The sequence below is a fragment of the Lutra lutra genome, chromosome 18 (assembly GCF_902655055.1).
Source record: "Lutra lutra chromosome 18, mLutLut1.2, whole genome shotgun sequence".
NCBI lineage: Eukaryota > Metazoa > Chordata > Mammalia > Carnivora > Mustelidae > Lutra > Lutra lutra.
In genome coordinates this window covers 37,236,894-37,260,462 of record NC_062295.1, presented here as the reverse complement: position 1 = coordinate 37,260,462, position 23,569 = coordinate 37,236,894, and the positions used below count along the sequence as shown (strand labels likewise).

At 50.7% G+C, this 23,569-nt stretch overlaps 1 protein-coding gene across 2 annotated transcripts in view; it reads left to right on the top strand.

Annotated features, from left to right (window-relative positions):
• SDK1 (sidekick cell adhesion molecule 1) overlaps positions 1 to 23,569 on the top strand; it is an 888,974-nt gene that overhangs the window by 639,305 nt on the left and 226,100 nt on the right. For both annotated transcript variants that reach the window (XM_047713403.1, XM_047713402.1), the window contains exons 6-8: positions 13,553 to 13,664; positions 14,307 to 14,497; positions 22,373 to 22,456. In XM_047713403.1, the coding sequence (XP_047569359.1) occupies positions 13,553 to 13,664; positions 14,307 to 14,497; positions 22,373 to 22,456 (387 nt within the window). The remainder of the gene's footprint in view (positions 1 to 13,552; positions 13,665 to 14,306; positions 14,498 to 22,372; positions 22,457 to 23,569) is intronic.

The window sequence follows — 23,569 nt, the reverse complement described above, 5'->3', positions numbered from 1 at the left end:
GTTGAGTACAACTTTCAGGGATATTAATTTACTGGCCTTCTGGCCTGTGTATCCAGCTCACGCTTGTGGGCCAGTGTTGTGGGATATCCCTGACAGGCTTTTTGTTTTTCCCTTTTGTGATGCAAGTGCCTGACTTAAGCCACATGTCCAGGCACCTGTTTCAGAGATGGGGGTCTTGGCATAAACACTCGGCCAGCCGCGAGACCAGACGTGGACCCAGGCTGCCTCCTGCACCAAGGCTCTTTGTTCAGAGCTCAGAGTTGAATTTGATAACTGACCACTTGCGCCACTTACTTTTTCTCCTCCTGGACTTTAAATGTCTGCCTTTATGTTTTTAATGCACGAATAAAGAGTGAGCCTGTGAAATTGTAGGCCCCCACCCTCAACCCCCATAGAAGCAGAACCCCCTCTACCTGCCGCCTCCCTGCATGGCCCTGGCGGTGCTGCCTAATTCCCAAGTCTCGTGAATAATAAACCTTCGTTTTGTCCAAGCAGCCCCAGTGGTTGCTGCTGAAAGGTGTGCTGTAATCATACTAAGAACCACAAGGCTGTCCACACACAGCACAGGTTACTGATAGGCTGAGACTCCCACAGATGGCCAGCCATAAACCTGACCCTCGAGTGACCTCAGGTGTGAACCCCAGATGCTAGCAGAGGGCCCTGGGCTTGTCCATGAGGAGTGAGCAGCACACTGCAGGCAGGACACGGGCACCACCGGCTACAGGATGTTTCCAACACGTGTAAACAGTGCACCGCGTACCTTATACTGTGGACGGCACACTTGTATTCAGAACAATCAAAGGCCGAAAACTATAAAACCCTTAGAAGAAAACACAGGGGAAAGCTCCGTGACATTGGATTTGGTGACACTGTCTTGGCTATGACACCCAAAGCATAGACAACAGAAGAAAAATAGACAGATTGGACCCCATCACAGTTTAAAAAGTTCTATATCAAAGGACACCATCAGCAGAGTAAAAAGGGAACCCGTGAGATGGGAAGAATATTGGCGCATCCTAGGTCTGATAAGGGATTAATATCCAGAATACGTAAAGAACTCCTGTGACACAGCAAGCAACCTGCACCCTCAACATAAGACACCGAGCAAAGGACGCAAATAGACCTTTTCCCAAGATGGTGCACAAATGGCCAACAAGCACGTGGAAAGATGATCAACTTCACTAATGATCTGGATAAACAAAATGCAGTCCTTCCTTACAACAGAATATTATCCAGCCTTAAACAGGAAGGGAATTTTGCAAATGTTATAGCATGTGTGAGCCTTGAAGACTAAGTGACATAAACCAGTCACAAAGGGGAAAATTACTGTGTGGTTCCATTTATACGAGGCACCTCAAATAAAACTCTCACGGGGACAGAAAGTAGATGATGGGTGCCAGGGACTAGGGGAGATGGGGGGGGTCAGTGTTTCCTGGGGACAGAGTTTCAGTTTGGGAAGATTTCTGAGAAAGTTCTGGAGATGGCTGGTGGTGATGGTTACAAAACAAAGTGAATTTATGCCATGGGACCATACACTTAAAAATGCTTACCTTTCTGTTAAGTAGATTTAACCACAATAAGGAGAAAAAATGCACCACACATACAAAGTGGAAGGATCATTGTTACTGTGGGCCTGGGAAACTTTCATGGAGGAAGTGACACGTTCCCAGGCCTGGATGCATGGGTGGGATTCAGGGGAAGCAGGTCAGGTGGGGGCACTCAGGTCAGAAGGGGGCGGCTGGCTGCCATGGGGTCTGATGACAGTGAAACACTGGACTCTGGAGCCTTGAGGGAAACACTGAGGCACAGAAGACCCAGCTATCCATGGCGTGGTCAAGGGCCCAGAGCAGAATGTTCCCTAATGACACTATTACTCCTCAGCCCTGTGGCAGCCAGCCTGGTAGAGCTCTCTCTGAATCGCCAGAAGGAAAGACTTGTCCCCAGACCTCCACCGGAGTTCACTTAAGAGGTTTTTATTGAGCACCTAACAAAACATCAGGCACTGTCCGAGCCTCCTGGTCTTACAAGCTCGTGGGCAGACACGGACGAACAAAACTAACAATTCCGGTGAGCAGTACGTCAGGTGGTGAAGGGCCAGGGAAAAGCTGAGCAGGGCAGGGGGGCCGGCACAGGGCCCTCCAGGCTGCAGAGGCGGAGACCACCAGGCAGTGTTGCTTGTGTCCTCAACATGATGGCTTGGTGGTCATTAGAAAAAGTCGAATGTGGTTCTCATCCCTCCCTTAGTAAATGCAGTGATCTTCTTCCAACAAATCTGCCAACCTCTAAATATTTTGCATCTCTTTTTTGAACTTTGAAGAAAACTCTTGGCCAGAGAACTTCAGCTTGGGTGGTGGAGGAGGACGAACCTTCAAAGACCTCTACCAAGGGGTCCTGCGTTTTCCCCTCGTCCTTGCTCACAGCCCTGGGTGGGCATCAGCTGCCCTGGTGGGCTTGGGCTCCATGCCCGGATTTGCATGTTTGGCACATTTACTCAAGGGAATGTCTTCATTAAAGCTAAAAGTGATCTGTTATTGTTCCTAATTACATTCTCAATAATTTTAGACTGCCATTCAGAAAATTGACCTACTCTCCTGAAGAATAGATTCTCTTAGCCCTCTAGCCCACCCAGCCTGCCTGTAGTACCAGTTTTTCTGTTGGTTATGGTTCTTATACCATGAAGTGGTAGATTGTGCCTTTAGGTGTTTAAATGAAAAACAGTTTATCAAATCCTGTCTCTCTATTCAGATATTTGGGTCACTCTAGTGTCCAGTCATGGTAAATCCTGCCTTCTGTCTACCAATTTATGCTCATCCCCAAAGAAATAGGTAAACAAGCCCACTGTAAAGCTGCCTTCTATCACCTTCATTTTTCTCGGCCCAGTACAGAGCTGATGAAAACACATTCTTTGTTACATTCCATTCATTTCCAAATGCACAAGTTTTCAAATACATTATAAACGAGAAGAAAAGAAACTGAGGGATTGTTCGTCATACTGTCATATTATTTTATTTATCTTCTCTTGTCAATAGAAAAGTCCAGAAGTGTAGTGAGATAAAAATGGAAGTACATGCAAAGATAAAATTGTAAATGGCATAGACTGCTGTATTTCCTCCCATTTTTCTTTCCCTCCTCCTGTTGGACAGTAAATAAGAAGGATTGGGTCAGCTGGTGCGTGCTCCTCTCAGGAGAGCTGGGAGAGTATTTGTGATGGGGTTTGCCTACCCACCCCCCACCGAGCTTGCCGCCAGCCCCATGCACCCTTCTCCCGCTCCCCACACCGGCGTGACGCCATCGCAGTTTGTGACCAGATTCTGGCTGACAAATGATAAGGGACACGGCATCTAAAAGAGTGGGAAAGTTTCCTTAAACACCTCCTCTCACCACAGATTGTTAACCCAGAAGTTAGGACTCCAGCCTCGCCTCTTCCAGAGCCAGGTGACGACAAATTAGGTGAACTTGGGGAACGAAAGAGGTGGGAGGAACCTTCTCCTTAGTGAAGAAGATTTTTTTTTTCCTATCAGGAGAGAAATCGTGCTGTTTATTTCAGTTTTCACCGTACAGCTCCTGTTAACGTTGTCCACGTCCTGCCGCGAGAAAATCACCTCATGGGGTCCTAGTGAATGACCTGGTCTGTGGTGCTGACATAACCTTCACTGGAGCACATTTTAATGAAAAAAATTACTGTTTTCTCAGAGTCCTTGGAGATATATATATAAATCACGTATATGAACTTGGGTGTATGTCAGTCTTAAAAATGTGCACCTGGGGGTTCAGCATTACTGGGATTCAAGCTGCTGAGATGCTGGCCCCCCAGGGTGACAGGAAATCAGATATACCCATTGAGACGCTTGCAGGCAGGAAAGCACTTAATCCCTTTGCCAAGCCATTTTAATAATGCAGAGAAAGATGACAGACTCCAAGTGGTTGCAAAAGTGAGTGATGAACAGAAAAGCCACCTGATTTTCTTGAAGCAGAATATCCTGGAGCAGTTTCACTCCTCCCCCAAAAGAGCACCAGTATCCCTTGCTGTGCATGGGAGAAGGTCGAAAATCACAAGACAGACCAATTAAGCGACCCTCCGTACTGTCAGAAATCAGGTTGAGGATGGCTGGAGCCAGGCTGTTGGCAGACACCGCGCCACTGAAGTGACCAGAGAGCACCCCCGGCTCTGTTCTGTGTGTCTGTGGCCACTGCAGCCCTTGTTGCCGAAGGTCAGCCATCTCAGCTGCATATAGCTCTGCCTTCCTTAGCCGTTGCCCCACAAGGTAAATTCGAAGATTCATCTTCAAAAACCAAGCAGGACAGAGGTTGCAAACACAGTGATCTGAAGGGGCACCCTCGCCCCAGTGTCTATAGCAGCAATGTCCACAACAGCCAAACTGTGGAAAGAGCCCAGATGTCCGTCGACAGGTGAATGAATAAAGAAGATGTGGGATAGATATACAATGGAATATTACACAGCCACCAAAAAGAATGAAATCTTGCCTTTTGCAATGACACGGATGGAACTAGAGGGTATGTTGCTCAGCGAAATAAGTCAGTCAGAGAAAGACAAATACGGTATGATTTGACTCATACGTGGAATCTGAGAAACAACACAGAGCATGGGGAAAGGAGGAGAAAAAGAAAATAAGATGAAATCAGAGAGGGAGACAAACCATAAGAGACTCTTAATCATAGGAAACACTGCTGGAGAGGAGGAGGGTGGAGGGATGGGGTAATTGGGTGATGGGCATTAAGGAAGGCACGTGATGGAATGAGCACTCGGTGGTATGTAAGACTGATGAATTACTGGCTTCTACCTCTGAACCTAATAATACACTGTATGTTAAGTAATTGAATGTAAATTTAAAAACTTTTTAATTAATTTTTTTTTAAAAAACTGAGCAGAAGTAGCCTTGATTTTATATATGGAAATTCCTGTCCACTTGGAACAAAAGAACGGCATAAACTCTAATTTCGGTGGTGTCAGAAGCTTCTTCTCTTCCTCCTCCCCTTCCCTGACCGCTCTTCCTGCAGTCCTATGTGGACGCGGGTGCCCGCCCTTCAGAGGTGTGCTGCGGGGATTTGCCCCAGTCCTGCTTTCTGTCCTTACTCTTCCTGCTCTCCCGGAGAGGTCTACTTAGAAGTCTCAGGATTTCAGTCACTGCTCCCTCGATGACCAGCCGATGCCCCCTAGACACCCCACAGGCACCTGAACATGGCCCTTTTCTCCAGAAACTCCTTCCTTCTCCTCCATCCTAACACGCCAGTGTCCTCACCCCCAATCCTACTCTTTCTTCCAAGTTTTCACCCCTGAGTCGCTCTGCTGCCTGCCCAAACCACACCGGCCAGCCACCTGGAGTACTTTGTGCCCCAATCCAGCTGCCAAGGCCCCTCTGCTCTCTCTTCTTCCTCCCCATGGTGTCCCACCGTCTCTTACTCAGCACGGTCCCCTCGTCGGGGTCCTCCAATGACTCTGTTCTTCACTGGGCAGAGTCCATGGCACATCCAGAAGCACTTCCCCTGAGCTTCCAGAGGAACTGACACTTTCCCATACATGCTGGACAGGTTTCCATCTTCATTGTTTTCTGTTCCCGAAATGCCTTTCCTTCCCTCTTCTGCCTGGTGAATGCCTGTCCATCTCTCAAGGACATGGCTCAGGCTTTCCCGATTCCCCTGGAAGAATGGACCTCGCTGTCACACACCCACCCTGTCCTGCGGTGTCCCTACCTGCTCCTCTCCTAGCCGCACACAGTCTGTTCACATTCCCTCTGTCAGTGGGCGGCTTCCGCTACTGACCCACGCCTCCTGGATAACGCTGACCTCGGGTGTTAAAACTTGGAATCCCCAGCACCACCGCGGTGCCTAGCCGCTGTGCACTTGAAATTCAAGGCAGTTTTATGTTGTTCTTGTCCATAGATGCTCTGCTGACAATAACCAACCCCGTTCTATGTGGACAAGACTTGGTTCTTCATTCACCGAGTCCCTGCAGAAAGGGCTGTTATGGCCAAAGCACATTGTTTCATACCAAGATGATTAATGCATACATCCTTCCTTATTCCAAAAGCTGGACAGACCTAGGGGCAGCTGGGGGGCTCAGTCGGTGAGCGTCTCAGGGTCCTGAGACTGAGCCCTGTGTTGGGCTCCCTGCTCAGTGGGGAGCCTGCTTCTCCCTCTCTCTCTGCCTGCTGCTGCCTCTTTTCATGCTCTTTCTCTTACTTAAATACATCAATATAATCTTTTAAAAATATTTTTAAAGGTGGGCAGACCCATGGGCACATGGTGATGTGGGGAACTGAGAGCCACGTGTGGGAGGAGCCGGGGCACCCGCGCCTCTGGCTTGGGCGGGGCTGCTGCTGTTCTGTCCAGAAAGCCGGTGGCCTAAATCTTAAAAGCTTTTCTGTAACTGCTAATGTCATCTGCTCAACACAAGCAACAGGTGTTATTATTATTGGCATTGAAGAAAGATTAAAAAAAAAAAAAAAAGACAAAAGCCTAGGAACACATTGCTCAACACTGGGAGCCTTCACTGTCTTTTATTCCCTTTGTTTTCAACCCTGTTGTCTCCTTTGTTCCTCCAAATTCAGGGCTGATTCTTTTCGGAGCAGAAGATTTTGAGGTTTCAAATAGTCCTGTAGATTCCATTACCTGCGAGCTTCCTGATGAGATGCTTTGTTTGCAAAACTGGAAACCCTGTAGCTGCAGACATACTAAGCATTGAGGAAGCAGAGCTGCCTCCTGATCTCAGAGCTGTCCTAGAACCGACCTTCCTCCAACAGAGGCGCCTCTCCCGGGACACGTCCGCTTGTGTGTGAGAAGGGCCCATGGCTTGCTTGTCTCGCACGTGTTTACGTGGGAACCGTGCCTGGGTTCTGTACCTCAGGGCCAGTGGGACTCAGCACCCTTTGGTGGAGGGCAGAGTTCGACCTCATTATTTTCTGGCGTGCCCCAGGAAAGAATGAGGCAGTGTGCGGGCAACTGAGCCCATGACCTCAACCCTGCCCGAGCTGCCTGCTGCAAAGCTTTCCTGAGGCGTATTTGCCAGGAGCACCCACCTGTGAATCAGGAAACTCGACATAGCGGTGCTAATAGTGAAAACCAAAACATAGGATCTGCTGTCTCAGATGGCCTGAAAAATTCCACTCCTTTAGGGCACAGTCTCTTTTTTGAAAGAAAGAAGTCTGTGTTTTTTTAATGAGATGTTGATATCTGTGGAACAAGGGAGTGTGGGGGAAAGGTGTCTGCTCCGGGCTCCGAGTGCCGCTTTGCCTGTGAGCTATGACTTGGGGCTCCAGGCCTTCTCGGGGCTCGGGGTGTTCACCTTCATGAACCAGGACACCGGCCCCAAACACCTTCAGGGCCCCAGTGGGGAGGACAGTGCTCTCTCTGTGTCGGGCCCATGTACACACGCATATCTATAGACCCACATACATGTTCCCTTGCTTGTAACGGCCCTGTGATGTGCTTATCGGTTTACAAACAAAACACATAAGGCTTGGAGAAGTTAGGTGACCTGTTCCCAAGCAATTAGGAGCTGTGGTGGCATTTCCAGGTTGATTGGATTCGAAACTGTTCTCTTTGTAACTGCGCCTTTCAGCTTTTGGACTTGTGGGAACCTCATCCTAGGGTAGTTGGGGGCAGGGAGAGAAGCTTGGAGTAGAGTAGGGGGCCAGGCCAAGGGAACCTGATGGAGTCTGTTCCCAGGGACTGGGCCAGCACCCCACATCCCCATGTCCACGTGTCCAACAGAAGGGCTAGCAGCCAACAGTGATTATGTCATCACTGCTTGTGCTCAGGATGGGGCTGTCCTCGCAGCCAAATGCAAGGAAATAGCAGGGAGCAGGGTGGGCACTGTTATGGGGACCACAGCTGGTAGGACAGGAGGAGACCAGCCACATGTTAGAGGGTGGTAGTGTCTGAGGTAGGCCTTAGGATCGGTTCTGGGCTCCACCTGGGGTAGGGACCGAGCCGGGTCTCGACAGGCTCAGGACACAGGTGTGCAGAGACCGATGCTGAATGTCGTTAGTGTCTGGTGTGCTGTGCTGGGGACAGCCCCAAGAGGCTGACGTCCCCCTGCAGCTGTCAGGACAGGGCTTGCCCACGGGCTGCAGTGCTTGGCTCCAGGTGGACACAGAGACCCTGGTCAGGGAGAGGCTGTCTGCTTACCACCCCACAGCAGGGGGCTGCTTTCCTTCCTTTCCTTTTCTTTTTAACTCTGAAGAAAGATTTTTTTATTCCTGCCCATATCACTGACCAGGAGTGTGACCTATATCCAGTGGTTCCCAGCTGGGGACAGCTGAGCTGCACAGGGGACATTTGTCAGTGCCTAGAGACTTTTATTTTTTACATTACATCCTCAGGTCTTACTTATCTTAGAAATAAAAGTTGGTCCGTTTTGACTACCTTTACCACACCCTCGCCTCTGTTGGGTTTCTGTGAGCTCCGCTGTTAGGGTTTCCTTATGTAAGTGAGATCACACGGTGTTTGTCTTTCTCTGACTCCTCTCACTTAGCACAACGTCCTCAGAGCTCATCTGTGTTATAGCAAATGATGAGATTCCCTTCCTTCTCGTGGCTGAATTATATTCCATAAATGCACCACATTTTCTTTAGTTTTTTATCCGTGGACACGTACGTTGTTTCCATGTCTTGGCTGCTGTGAATGACGCTGCTGTGAACATGGGTGTGCACCCATCTCGGCGTCAGTGGTTTCTTTTCCTTTGGGTCCATACCCAGAAATCGGATTGCTGGATCATACGGTAGTTGTATTTTTAATTTTTAGCTTTCTGAGGAACGGGCAGCAGTGGTGTTGGAGGCAGGATGGAAGAGGGAACTTTGGGAGCAGAAAGGCAGAAGACCAAGTGTGGGGGGTGAGGGTATGCCGGGGTCGCTGCTGAGCCACGCAAGGAATCGACATCCACCCCGCAGCACACATCCCAAACCCCGTTCCTGAACTGCTCCCCACAAGCCTGAACCCACCTGGTCTTTCCCTCTCAGAGTTGGCAGCTTCCCTCTCCACAGCTCCTCTTCCACAGACATCCCCCTAGCCAGCCGTCGGCAAACTCTGACTCCTCAAAAAGTGCCCCACGCCTCGTTTCCACCCCCACCACCCAGGCTTGTGGTCACCTGCCTGACCTCCCGTGTCCTCTCTTGACCCCCATGGTGGATTCTAGGGTTGGAGTCTTAAAACAGGCTCACATTATGTCATCCCCTGTCCTGTCCTCTTCCCACCTGCCTTTAGGATATCGCCCAGAGTTCTCCCCAAGACACAAGGCCCTCCCTGAGCCGACCCCTCCCATCCCTGCCCCTTGCCCCACAGCTCCCCTTGCGCTGTGGCCCCCTGCAGCTCCTCCAGCACCCCGAGCCCGCGGGGCAGCGAGGGCTCTTCGGGACTGCATCCCCCTCCAGGAATGCCCTGCACCCAGGCCTCCGCAGGCTGGTTTTCCTCCCCACTCCCCCCTACTCCTGCTGGGTTCCGGGCTGGAGTCTGTCTCCCTGTCTCCTGATGCTTTCTCTTCCCCTAAAGCCGTACAACAGGGTGTCTGCCACTTACCCTCCTTCTTCCGCAGCTCTGTGGCTTTAAGAGTTCAGGGGAACTTTGAACTCTTTTGTCGTTTGAGAGGTTTGATGTTCTTTAGAAGTACTTTTTAATTACATGCAACCTCAACAGCTTCCCCCTACTCAGCTCTCCAGTGATTAAGGGATTCGTGGTGGCGGAGATTGACGAGGATTAGGTGCAGTTTCTGGGCTCAGATGCTGTATTCCCAAAACGACTGAGAATCAGCCTTGGGGCCACCAAAGCCCCCTGCTGCCCATTTGTTGCTGACCTCTGCAGAAAGCCTCTTGATTCAGCGTCTTCACCTCCAACCAGCCTGGGAATTGTTCAGGTGGAAAATGATGGTAAAGTCTCCATTAAGGAAATGCTTGGGGGAAGGCGCGTTCTAGTTAATTTAATTTTTGGTTAACTGAGCACCACCAGAGTTTTTACCAGGAGCGGACAGCATTATGTGAAAGGAAGTTGACAAATTTGGGTGGAGACGGTCCTTTATTTAAGCCCTTTCTCCGACATTCGAAGTCACGTGACTGTGGGCCTCAGTTTTCTCGGCTGTAAAAGGGGGGCAGTAATAGGTCTCTTATTGTCTTGGCATTAGATTAAATGGGAGAAACATTTGCAAGTCATTTAGCAATAGGCTTGCTGGCTACACAGGAGGCTTGGTAAAGTGCCTTCTTTTTAGGAATAATTCTTAATACATTGGCATATAGCATTTAAAAAATCTTATGTTAATATAGAGCATTGAAGGAGAGGGTACTATTCCTGGTGGAAGTATAGTGACTCATTATTGTGGAATACTTATGAAAAAATAACTGATCATTAAGGATTTTGAGTGCTTTTGTATCTGAGACACTGTGGAATAGCAGAAATAAAGAGGTCGTTTTATTCTTTTGGAAATGCCTGGGTATTCTTCTTTGCATCTCTCTTCTAAAAATTGAACGTGAGGGAAAAAAAACCTGGTAGATAAGTCAGCATGGCAGGTTCAGAATGGCAGATAAAGCACCTCTATTACCACTTCTCACTTAAAAAAGAAGTAAAAACCCTCTAAAAAGCAGTAAAGGAAGAAGAGACTGAGGAGCACAATGACAAAAAGAAAGTGACAGAAACGATTCACAGATGGGAGGTGAAACCAGTTTCTGGAGAAATGCTCTCAGATGGTGGAATGGGCCCCGCGGGGGCGACGGTAGTGGCCTGGGGACGCCTGAAGTGTGTTGGGCCACGGCGGGGCTGATGGTGGACTAGAGCCGGACACAGAGGGAAGACGTAATAGTTTGTCTCTGGAACAATCTACTTCCTGCCCGGCTACTGTATGCAGAGTAGTCAGCGGCTAAATAGGGCAGACACATAGGGAAGGTTCTCCTCCACCAAGGACAAATGGCCCAGAGGGACAATCTCTGCACACTGGGATCCAGGGTCTCTGCAGAGTAATAGTCTCCCACGTGACCGAAATTCCCAGTTCACTAGCCTAGTGGTCACACGGGAGTCAGCCATGTGCCCATGCAGATTCAATTGAAATATCAGTGTTTCAGAAGAAAGGAGTGCTCAGCGTCCTGTGCTGTCGTGAGTACCACCCCTGCAGTTGGGAGATGTGCACTCTAGGTGCTTGGGTAAAATGGCACTGAAATACGTGACAGCAGTTTCAGCAGCAGAAGCTCGGCTTTGATCTTTCTGTGGCGGCTCCCAGGAGTCAAGGTCACCTCACCCCCGGATCACAAATGCTCCTGTGAGGAACGATCACAGTTTAATCTGCACCTCTTACCCCTGCTTCTCCAAAAGTGTCCTGTGCCCCAAATCAAATCCAAGGAGTCACTGGACTTGTCCAGCCGACCCCGCAGGCAAGGCACCTGGCACATGTCAGCACTTGTGACAGTGAGTTACAAAAATACCGCCTGCTGCTCCGTCTGTCAGTGTGGCTGGAACCCTGGACAGGGTGGCGCTGCTCTGTCCCACTCACCCCACCCTCAAGGGGCTGTACCTTGGCGCTTCCTGGTGTCACACATGCACAGTGTCCCGGGGTCAAGGAGCTGTCGAGGCCCACCAGCTGGGGGCCTGTCCTCTCCGGGCGGTGACAAGTGCTGAGCATGGGTTTCCTCTTCTGCCACCATGGCTGAGCAGTGATTAATGCCAAATTAGCACCTTGCTCAGTGACCTTTTAGCATTCGCTGCTGCTCTCCTTCACTTCGCATTAACTATTTGCAAATATTAGCTTCTCAGGTCATTTCTTCTCATCAGCAACTTTCACAGATGACAGGCAGGTTGTTAATCTGATTGGCAGTCAGGTTCTGTCCTTTGCCCCATCATGAAAGTGTCAGTGCTCAGGCATCTCCCCAGGAATCCAATAAGCAGCGCAGCGGCCTCTACAATATTCTGAGCAGAGAGCGTCCGCAGGAGGCGCTTACAGAGGCCTTTCCGGGCTAGCTTTGGGAGCAGAGGGGCTGGGAAGGGCTTGACGCCTCCCCTGGGACTCGTGGAAACTGGTTTCCATCAACGTCATCAACATATAGGCTAAAAATTAATATGGTGGCTCCGTGCACCTCAAGCTTTTTTGTGTGTGTGTGTGTGATTCACATGGACCTTTAATTTTTCTTTTCTTTTTTTTTTTTTAAAGATTTTATTTATTTATTTGACAGAGAGAAATCACAAGTAAGCAGAGAGGCAGGCAGAGAGAGAGGAGGAGGAGGAAGCAGGCTTCCTGCTGAGCAGAGAGCCCGATGGGGGCTCGAACCCAGGACCTGGGATCATGACCTGAGCCGAAGGCAGCGGCTTAACCCACTGAGCCACCCAGGCGCCCACATTTTTCTTTTTTTTTTTTTTAAGATTTTATTTATTTATTCAACAGACAGAGATCACAAGTAGGCAGAAAGGCAGGCAGAGAAAGATGGGGAAACAGGCTCCCTGCTGAGCAGAGAGCCCGATGTGGGGCTCAATCCCAGGACCCTGAGATCATGACCTGAGCCAAAGACAGGAGCTTAACCCACTGAGCCACCCAGGTGCCCCTCACATGGACCTTTAAATCACATCCTGCTTAAGCAGTAGAGGCAGAACACAGACGAGGCCAGTCCTCATTTTCCCTGCCGTGCTGGGTGGTGGGCACTCGAGGTCCTCACAGCCACAGCTGTCCCCGGTGCTGGGAAGGGGGCCCAGCTCTCTAATGTCAGGTACCAGATGAAGCATTTCACATTTGCAGAATCTAAATTTATTTTTATTTCCAGTCTCTGCCTTCTATACCCCCTGTCGAAATCCCTACTCTAAAAATGTTTGATCTGTCTTCATTTCCCCTAAATAAACAGCAGTAAAGTGTACTGTGGGTAGTTTAATTTTGATATTACATGTATTTTAGAGAAAAGTGGCAAAGACGTGTCATACTTTTTTCTCCCTTGTCACCAGAAGTACAAGCTAAATTATTTATAGTTTGATACTCACAAAACAGAGGTGGATTCAGGATATTTACTTTTCAGAGAAGAAAAAGGGATTGAAAGTACATGGACAGAACAGAACACTTTGCTGATTGAATGCGTTTGCTCTGGGGAGCCACATTTGCACCCGAGTGAGAACGCCAGCCCCATTCTAACTGCACACGTGCCCGGCAGAGCGCCCGACACATGGAATATTTGTGGAACTGGGCAGACTTGAAAAGAGTGGGCGGACTAGGTAACTCAATAAGTGAAGTCTTAAGGCAATAAAAAAATAAAGTCAGCAAACATTTTGGAAAACGCTCAACACTCGAAAGCACTTACCCCCACGATACGCAGGCAGCAGTGTAAGGCACTGGGTGCCTTGACTCCCAGCCGTAATGTTCACTTACCGGCTGTGGATTCCACCCTGGGATCTTGCCCTCTGATGAAGGCCAGTGACAACGACCATGCCCAGGGGCTCCCCTCCAGGGGTCGGAGTGGGGTCGTGACATTCAGGTGTCCCATCAGAGTGGCTTGACAAGACTCCCCCATGTGTTATGTTCCGGTCTTGACATCTTCCATGCTTAGGAGAGTCCCATGAAGTTTTGCTTTCTCTGCCACAGGAGAGGTTGGCACCCCCGAAACCATGGCGCCCGTCATTGTGATTCCCCCCGGCAACAGAAGTGTGGTGGCCGGGTCCAGTGAGACCACCTTGGAATGCATCGCCAATGCCAGGTATGCAGCAGGTCCCACCCTGGTGGTACGAATCCTTGTAACTGATGAGACGGCCCTTCAGTGGAAAGCCACATCACGCGTGTGCTTGCTGTTCTAGCAGTCATGCTGGTCTCGTTTGTCCAGCTGGGCTACACACACGACACACCTGGGAAAATAGGGCCCGACGTCCCAAGCCTGGGACTGCAGTGCTTGCACTGAACGTACCGAGGTGCTGGTGGACGGCCTCCGTGGGTACACAGGAAAGAAGCACCTTTCTCCTCGGTAGGGCTCGGTGTTCTCGGCCTCATCAGCGGTCGCTCCAGAATTTGGTTCCCATGATCATGCCTCCCATGTAGCCACGTCCCCTAACAGTATTTATTTTAAACATTCTTTTCCTGAGCAAATGGAATCATTAGCCCTTATGGTCCATCGCTGCTGCAATTAGCTATCCTTGCTCAATAGCCCTTGAGCGGAATGTATTGTCAGTGCGCACCGTGAGGGAGTCGGGCCGCATCTGGATTGATTTTTAAATGTCCATTGTTCAACCCGCCATGGTTCCTGGTAGAATTAGCTTTGTCAGGCTTGTGCTGAATGCCTGAAATTACGATTATTGCCACCTACGTGATTCACCGTTGTTGTCAATCATGCCCTGCGCCCTCCCAGGCCTGTCGAGGAGCTGCATGTGACCTGGAAGAGGAATGGGGTGAGGGTCGCCGGGGGGCTCCACAGCCATGGGAGACGCCTCACCATCAGCAACCCGACGTCCGCCGACACCGGGATGTACGTCTGTGAGGCGACGCTGAGAGGACGCGCATTCAACGCAGCCACAGCGCAAGCCTTTCTGGCTATCATAGGTAACGCGGGGCTCATAGGTGCGCGGCCCCTCGTGGAGTGGCCCGGAAACAGCCGTCTCTGGCCGGCTCCCTTTCTAACTCAGAGAAGGAGGGTGACATGGAGGCTACCTTCCAGAGTCACCCTGCTCTTCTTTCTCCAAGAACATGAGCCCGCTGAACCCAAAGCGCTCACGTTCTGAGTACTTCTAAGAAATGTGATTCTGGATCCTTCTGACCACAAAGCTCGAGAAGTGGTGTGGTGAGGTCCTTGTCACATATGTCACCTTCTGGCATTGGCCTCTCCAGCACGAAGCTTCTCTGTAGCCCTTACTGGGAGTTTATGGTCAGTTTTCAGAGATTATCCCATCACTGGTATTTTTTGACCCAGAAAAAAAGAAGCTTTGGGATATTATCTTCTGTTAAGTGAAAAGGGGAGAACAGAGCTGCTTCTTAGGACGTGCGCTAAGGGCCACTCCTGAGCCAAAGAGAGCAAGATAAAATTCAGCACCTGGGAGTCGCTGTGGACGCTAGAAAGTGTCAGTGTTCAGGGAGTGGGCGTTGTTCCGTGGCCAAGGAAATCCTCAGGGTATTTGCGCATTATGGTAAGATCACCATACATTGTGAGGACAGTGCCTTTGTTTCTCGCGTTTCTTTGGCTCCTGTAATACTTTTAGTCCCCTTAGTGGCTGTGGTCACTCTCACCATGACCCGTCAGCAGGATAGTGGCTGCTGCCTGTAGGAGGGGCCAAGGCGACGCCAGGGAGGAGAATCTCTGCCTCTTCTCTCTTTCCGGAAGAAGGGAATGAGAACGAGAAAGGTCAGGTCAGCAGAGCCCTGGGGAGCGCTGTGGCTCCTCACAGGACGTGTGTCACAGCTTGCCACTTTGCCAACTAAGAAAGAAGACAAGCTGTGTTCTCCTGTGAAATTAGCAAGGGTATCAGGAAATGCCGAGTAAAAGGCAGTTTGCCTTGAGTGGGTCACACTCTTTTTGATCATGAAGAAATGGCTCCATGGCCTGGAAACGACCCAGCCAAATACACGCAAACCCATCCGTCCCTCCAAATGGAGCGTAAAGACTTTTAAAGCATCAGGAAGGCAGACTTCGAGTCGCATGTCGCTGTGGACTCCGCACTAGGGGACTGAGCTGCTTGTCCTGCTGCCTCTCCTCCTGTGCTCCTGACGGAGGGAAACACCGCAGGCCTGTGCCCCGCGATGACATCCTTCTGCCTCCTGTGAGCATAGCATGTTATAGATGGAACCAAATCAACATTCGGCACATGTCCGTCTCCGGGAGACAGGACTGTATTGTGTTAAAACATCTTAAGGTGATTCAAACAAGAGAAGAAATTTATCTTCCTGTGAACTGGAATGTTTGTTTCCGTCATAATTCCCTTTAGAAATATTTAAATCTATCCTATGAACTTTGGTTTCACATTGACAAGTGAATTCCAAAGCAGGCTGTGTGCCGCTCTGTGTTCAGGCTTTGAAAGGAACACAACTCTGCGTCTTTAGGATGTTGATTTACATTCCCTTTTATTTATAAGAATTTGCAATGGCAGGGAGGATTCTGTGCAGGAGTCATCCTGGGGAAGCCCTGAGGATGGCCACTGTGAATCCGGATTGGTTAGGAGATGGTGGCCCCAGGCGCGGTGTGCTGGGAGGAGGTTCCCAGGGGTGCCGTGGGGCCCGGCAGGGAGCTGTCCCGGAAGCAGGCCAGTGCAGGAAGGTGGAAACGCGCTGGCTTTCAGGGGCTTCCATCACGGCTGACGAAACAAGACACGATGGGGTGGTTGTTCCCTCTGCCTGTCAACTTCAATAGCGTATTGCCTGATTTCTGAGGTTTATACAGGAATGCGGGCTGCGTCCCACCTGCTCCAAGTCCTGGTGGCCGTCTATGTGACAGGGAGCACCGGCCTCCAGGGGGACCTCTGCTCTGGCCCGTTGCTGCTCCTCAGCTCTTTCTCCCGCCCTGCCCTCCACATGCTCCCTGAGAGCCTCCCCACACCCCACATGCTGAGGCCGATGCCATGGCCTGCCCACACAGCCCCCAGTCTCCCTGCTTCAACTACTTGCACTACCGTTCCTCCCTCATGGCCTTCCTGGGCCACTGGAGCCGTGGCGCCCGCCATGCGGCAGATTGGAAGTGCGGGGTCTGATGGACAGTGGACAGACAGCTGAGCTCCCGCCCCCCTGCGACGGGGGTGTGATCTGGAGGTCCTGGCTTCCAGTGCCCCCAGTAGATGAGCTCACTTGGTCATGTGCTCCTTGCCGCTGACCTGCCTCTTCTGGTGGTGTTTCCATCACCTCCCCGATAAACCGTGGGCCGCTGGGCTGGGCTGTGGGGACAGACCTGGGTTCAGACCCTCTAGGCACCACTCATGGGCTCGAACAAGTCCCTTTGCCTCTGTTGGCCTCAGTTTCCACATGTGTAAGCTGTAGACGAGGTAGGAAACGATCGGGCTTCATACCGTGAGCAGGAAAGGTAGTGCTGGTCACAGAGGCAAGGGGATGGCAGCGTGATGAGGTGTGGGCAGAGGGCTGTTATCCCACCTGTGGCATTGTTTCAGCTCTTTACTGATGGTCACGTGACATGCACTTTTCACCTCAGCTGTCCCTGAAGTCAGGGTGTGTCTCAGGATCCCTGGAAGCATTTTTTCTTTCCTGAGGGTAAATATAGCTGCAAAGTCTCAGATTCAGTGAGACAGCGTGTACATCTTCCTTTCCAGACTGACAGACCGACACCGTCTCCTGTCACTGCTGTTCACGTGCTTACCCTGTGTCCGTGAGTGTCTGTGTCCCTGCCCTCAGACATGCATCAGCGTGAGTGGCTGCTGTCCAGAGCCATCTCTGTGCCTCTCGGGCTGGTCTGGTGTTTGTAGACATGGATCATTCAGGAATGCCAAAATCGTATCATTAGAATCCCAGATTACTTGTACCATCGACAGTCTGATACATGCCACAATCAAGGAGTTACAATTGTGCTGGAAGGTTCTCTAGAGCTGAGACCAAACCACTCTTCACTGTCTGAATCCTAACAGAAAATGCCTCCTTTCTCACGCTTTCCTTCCTTTCCCCCACTTAACATTTCTTGAGTCTGCATCTCGGACACTGCTCTGGGCATTGGTGACAATGTGGCGAAGAAGGAGCCATGGGCCCCGGCATGCAGGAGTCTGGTGTGGAAGGCAGGCGTGCACGAGGCAGGGATGACTCAGCACAGCAAGTGCGCACAGCAGGAAGGGACGCCTGAGCTCATGCAGCAGGTACAGGGCGCAGAGGCCCTCTTGGCATAAGGCCAGGCCAGAACCCTGAGGCGGGCCTTGCACCCCACCTGCCCTGGTTTAGGATAAACTCAAGATGTCTTCTTTCTGGCTCTACATACAGCCTACGTTAGAAGCACCCCCATTAATCATTGGTGCCCTGTGACAGCTGGAACTTACCTGTATAGCTGAACATTACCGAGTGAAGTTCAGAAAATAGAGCTGTTACAGAACTGTTTCTAAAACAAGAGAGATACTGGTATAAAGCAAAGCCCAGTGGCGCTTGGGTCATTTGCTCTAAATGCAGGATAGGCAGGCCGGCTGTAATACCTCGGGATGGAGTGGGGTTCAGCGGGCAGGGAGCCACGAGTGTGCTCTTCACGTACTGTCTGTCCTTCCTGGCTCCCTGGCCATCTCTGCCCTCCTTGCTGCTCTACCAACCATTTGTGGAGCACATGGTGTGTGCAGGACCCTGCCGAAGGGCCAGTGTGGGCAGAAGACGAAGGAGGCTTTGCAGAGCTGGAATGGGACACACCTGCTCCCCAGAAGGACTTCAAGTTTGTAAGGTCTTCGGTGATCTCCTGTATCTCTCCTTCCAGCAGATGGTATTTAAGTGTTTCCTCATAGGCTGTGCCAGGCACTACCAGTGTAGAGATGAGGAGGACACAGTTCTTCTCCAAAGAAGGTCCCAGGTGGAGGGGGCACCCTGCCTGAGGAGGTTGGGGGAAACTTTCCAGAAGACTGGCACTAGGGCTGATCTTGAAGACCGACTTAGGATTTGCCAACAAGACAAGCATCTCTTGTGTGGGAGCCAGAGTGTGGGGGCTGCTCAGGCCCCACAGTCCCAGGGGACAGGCTCAACCACTTCCTCTCCTGCTGGTCTCATGGGCCATCATCGAGCCTTCTATGGGTCTGGGCTCTTTTCTGGGGGCTCTTAGGGAGAAGCCACTTCCTGGCTCACTCAGGGTGGGGAGAAGCCAGTGCACAGGGTTGTAAGACTGAGGTCCTCACCTTCTTTCTGTTGTTGGTTGGGGTCCCAGAGGACCCCCTGCTCCCCCTGGCTTAGCCACCTTCTTCTCCACCTTCTTCTCCAACAAGCCAGGACTTTTCATGCTGCAGGACTCTGAACTCCCTTCTTCATCTCCCCTTCTAGCAGCAGGGAGGCCACTGCTTTGGGGGGCTCCAGTGATAAGACTGGGCCCACCCAGCTGATCCAAGGTCAGCTCTTCGTTTCAAGATTGACAGCCTTAACCACACTGGCAGAGGCCATCTTGCCATGTAGCATGATGTGCTCACAGGTCCCAGTGACTAGGGGGTGGACACCTCGGGGCCATTCTTCCCACCACAGTGGACAGAGACACCATGTGTGGATGATGGTGGCAAGTCAAAGACATTTCCTGGCATGAGATGGTCATTCTGGAGCAGAAGGAAAGACAGAACAGGGAACATCCTCGGGTCTCATGGTAAGCCCTACTCATGACAGGCCCTGCCACTCAGCTGTGGGGGCTTTGGCAGGAGAGCACGGGGAATCCTTGAGATGCACGGGCCATCTGCCGTAGCTGCCTCCATGAGGCCAGGGTGAGTGCTGTATGGCCCTGGCATTTTGGAATGTGGGGAATTCAATAGAGGCCTTGCCCTTAGGCTGCCTGGGAGGCATCCCACCTCTTGTTCTGAGACAGGGCCAGTGGAGGATGATCAGCGTGGCTGGCTGTTTCTGAACAGGGATGGGAACGTTTTCCTGATGTCTTCATATTGTTTCAAGAGAGAGAAAAGTGTTCATTGCAATCGCTAGCTTTACTTACCGGCTGTACGTGGGATACGTTTTTAGAAGTCTGATGTGCACCGGTGTTGGCATTGTGCCCTTTCTAGAAACGGTGGCTGCCAATTAGCTAAGACACGCACTTGCCCCTTAGAGGTTAAGTGGTTGTGGGAGTCCATACTAGTTCACGACCAGCTCCCAGTTCAGCCCACAGTCCTTGCATTGTGGACGCGCCTCGTGTGCTCCCACTTCTGTCCTTTGAGCTGACTATGTGTAAAAGTAGCTGGGGATCAAGAGAAGAGGTCTCTTCTGAGCACCTGTTGAATTCTGTCGACAGGAAGGGTCAGCCCTGAGCGAAACGGCACACATATGGTGGGGAAAGAAATACAATTACCGTCAGAAGCTACAGGGGCCTTTCCGGGTCTTCGCAGCTGCGTGCCCGCTCTGCTTTGTTTAGCCTCCTGGAAAAGTTTCGGGAACAAGGCCGGAGTATCAGTAAATGAACAAACCTGCTCGGCCCAGGCCATTCCTGGCCTTCCTAGTTGTCAGCCACGCAAGCCTCCCGGGTTATTGGCTCCAGGGGAGAGAGAAAGCCCTTGGCATGCACCGGCAGGACACCCTTCCAGACTGTGCCCAGGCTGCCGAGTGCGTGGGGTGGGTGAATTAGTACCAGTTCCCACAGTAACTGTCTGCAGGGGGGTGGGGGGGAATGGCAGTGTTCACAGGCCAGTGGCCTTGACCAGGCCTCTGATGCACCCCAGCCCTGGAGCCGTGCCGCTGCTCAGCTCGAGCCAGCTTTGGGCCACATGCGATGAGCACCCCCTTCTCTGACCCCATGCTAGGTCCTCCCCTGGCCCCGGGGGGAAAGCTGGGTGGCATTGCAGAGGGAGGAGAAGCAGCACCAGACACTGGCCGTCGCACCCAATGCCTCGAGGTAGCCGTCTGGTCCTGTAGATGTTGAACATTTCTATATGCGTGTGTCTGTTATCAAAGTGTGCTTCCTCTGGGATGAATCCCACGAGACTTGAGCAAAGTGAAAAATGCCAATTCTGAAGGTTACACGTGGTGTGATTCCATTCCTGTATCATTCAGGAATCGGGACAGAAGTACAGGTGGAGACCAGAGGAATGGCTGCCAGCAGTGAGGGAAAGGACGTTGGGGTGGCCAGGGTCCTGCAAGGGCAGCATGTGGGACCCTTGGGGGACAGGCCCATTCTGCCTCTAGACTATAGGTCCACATGCCCTCGCTGATTATGTCGCCTAGGGCTAAGCCCGCACATGTGCTTGCGCACACACACACACACAAGGCAGACGGCGGAGGTGAGAGTAGGGTAGGTCAGTATCTCGGGTGTGATGTTGGACTGCAGTTGTGCAAGGTGTCACCGTTGGGGGAAACTGAAGGAAACCTGGGATCTCTATTATTTCTTACAACTGTGTGGGACTCTCTAATTATCTCAAAATAAAATGTTTAATTTAAAAAAGGAGAACCATAATTAATCACGGACAAATGTTGACTCTGTCACTTGGTCTTTTTTTTTTTTTTTTTCCTTTTCTCTTATGTCCCTTTCATCAGACCGTGGAGGTAGATATCGACGTTCCCATTCACTGATGAATATGGGGCATGACCTGCACATGAGGGCCACGACAGGATGCAGCTCTGGGATGGTCAGAATATAAATTTCACTGCTGTCATGATTATTGATGAAGGGAAAGCGGCTGAATGTGAACATGTGGGTGTGCAGGGAAGACCAGCTTGAAAAGAGACTGTGAATCTTTGTGGTTTGTCTTTCCAAAACCTGGTCTACACACACCCAGAGCCTAGTCGAGGACTCCGTGTCCACCTGGCGAGGGGGCAGCCCATTCCTCAGGCAGATGGCATGTGCCCGAGTGACCCGGCTCATTGCAGAGGGGTTCCCAGACTCCCATCCCCACGGAGAAACCTTCAGCCTTTTCTTAAGTGTTCATGTCTCCTTTCCCTCTTGTGTGTCCCACCCTGTCTTAAAGACCCAGGCAGTGCAGGAGGCATACCAAGCCATGCCACCCACTCCCCACACAGTGACAGTGGCAATCAGCCACCCAGGAAGACAGTGCCCAAAGACTAGTTATCACACAGAAAGGGAATTCAGCAGCCTTTGTTATCGCAGTAATGAAATCGCTGGCACCTTCACACTGGCTGAATCTGGCCATGCCACTGTTGAAGTTCTGCTGAGAAAACTGAAAAGAATGTTGCAGTTCACTCTCCAAGGAGAGAGTCACTGTGAATACACCTGCCACTCTTCTGTTCAATGGGCGAGGGGAGTAGCTGGAGAGACACAAGCCGTGGAGTTTCCTCTGCTCCTGAAGATGGATGAGAGGCCCTTTTTCTATCTTCTCTTCGCCATTATTTAGCCTTCCATTGAAGTAGTAAATCTATATTTTGGAGAAGAAGAACGACTAAGACTTTAAAAAATACGTTAATGGGCCGCCCGGTCCCCTGACACAGGCCCATGCCCGGCTGTGACGTTTTATTGGACATGCCGCATGCGTCGGGGTTTGGTTTGGATATGGAAACAAACTAGCCTATAAAACACTGTGCTGTAAATATAAACCTTTATGAACCTCTCGGGACAGTCCTTCTAAAATGTGAATTAAGATATTCCATGATTCAAGCCCATAAACAGGAAAGTAGCCATCACCCTGAGTAGTAATTTGCTTTCTGAGACCTTAGGATAAACCGCCTTTGGCCTCCGCTCACTGAGTTCTGAGTTCGCGTGTACGATGGTGGTGAAAGAACTTTCCAGAAATAGTTTTTAAAAGGGGTTTGAGCTCTTTGAGGCCAGACAGTTCTCCCGAAATACACTTCTTTTGCTTAGGGGCTATTTTGTTTCTTTCTTGTTTAAAGAGCCACCGTATTTTACTGCTGAGCCCGAGAGTCGGATTTTAGCGGAAGTGGAAGATACCGTGGACATCGTGTGTCGAGCCATGGGTGAGTGTGGGGCGGCTACTCCACGGGCCGCTGTGAGGCAGGGGGACCGAAGGGACACTTTCATCACTGTCGGGACACACATTGAGTGTGATGTTAGTGACAGGGCCTTTGGATCCTGGCAGAACTCAGTTACTAGGCATGTGACCTTGAGGAAGGTGACCTCGACCTAGCTGAGCAGTTGCTTCCTCGCCTGTAGAGCGGAGATAAGAATATTCACCCAAGGGAACAAGAAGAATAACTTCACCCCATCTGTCCCCACGGAGATGGACAGCCTTGTCCTCTCAACTCCTTTCAAACACTCTGGTTCCACAAGACCATGACTCCCCAAGGCCTGGAGCAGGAGGTGCTCTTCCGTCTGTGGGGCGACGGGCACTGGTGACGACGTGTGCTCTGCAGTAGGAGAGGTGGTTCTAAAGTCTTTGAACAGGAAGCCTTCCTTTTTTTCTTTTTCCTTTTCTTTTTCTTTTTCTCTTTTTTCTGCTTCGGGTTGACTTTTTCTTTGTTATTCTAGTAATCTCACCCCTCACCCCCTGTCTTGGTGACAAGCTGTCCACCATCAGGCAGCATCAACAATTATACAAACCCCCTCCTAGAGACAGGCTTTTTAAAGGCAATTTCATTAACAAAGGCTATGTTAGTGCACTAGACACTGTCAGTGAAAAGACCTTTTTTTTTTTTTTTTTTTTTTTTTTTAATGTTTAAACTTGTCCATCTTAAGGGTGGGGATTTCATTCTAAGAGCTTGGAGGGTAAGGATTAGCAATTTTGTAAATATCCAAAACAGCTCCATAAAAGAGATATTATTTTCTCAGAGTACACATACAAAAACAAGATCTTAGAAAGTGAGGTTAAGTAATGTGCTCAAGGCACAGAACCAGGGAGAGGAGATGAGATATACCTCTAAAATCCCAGCCCAGCGTCTGGCATATAGGAGCTGCTCATTAAAGATTAGACAACCTGCCAGAGGTCTCATGGCAATGGAGACAGGAATGAAACCCAGACCCATCAGCTCCCAAAGCAAGGGCTTTGGCCAGGGCACCTGGCTTCTCCCAGAGAGCTGAGGTTTGGGCCTAGAACTCATGCCAGCAATCCACGCGTACGGACATGTCATTGT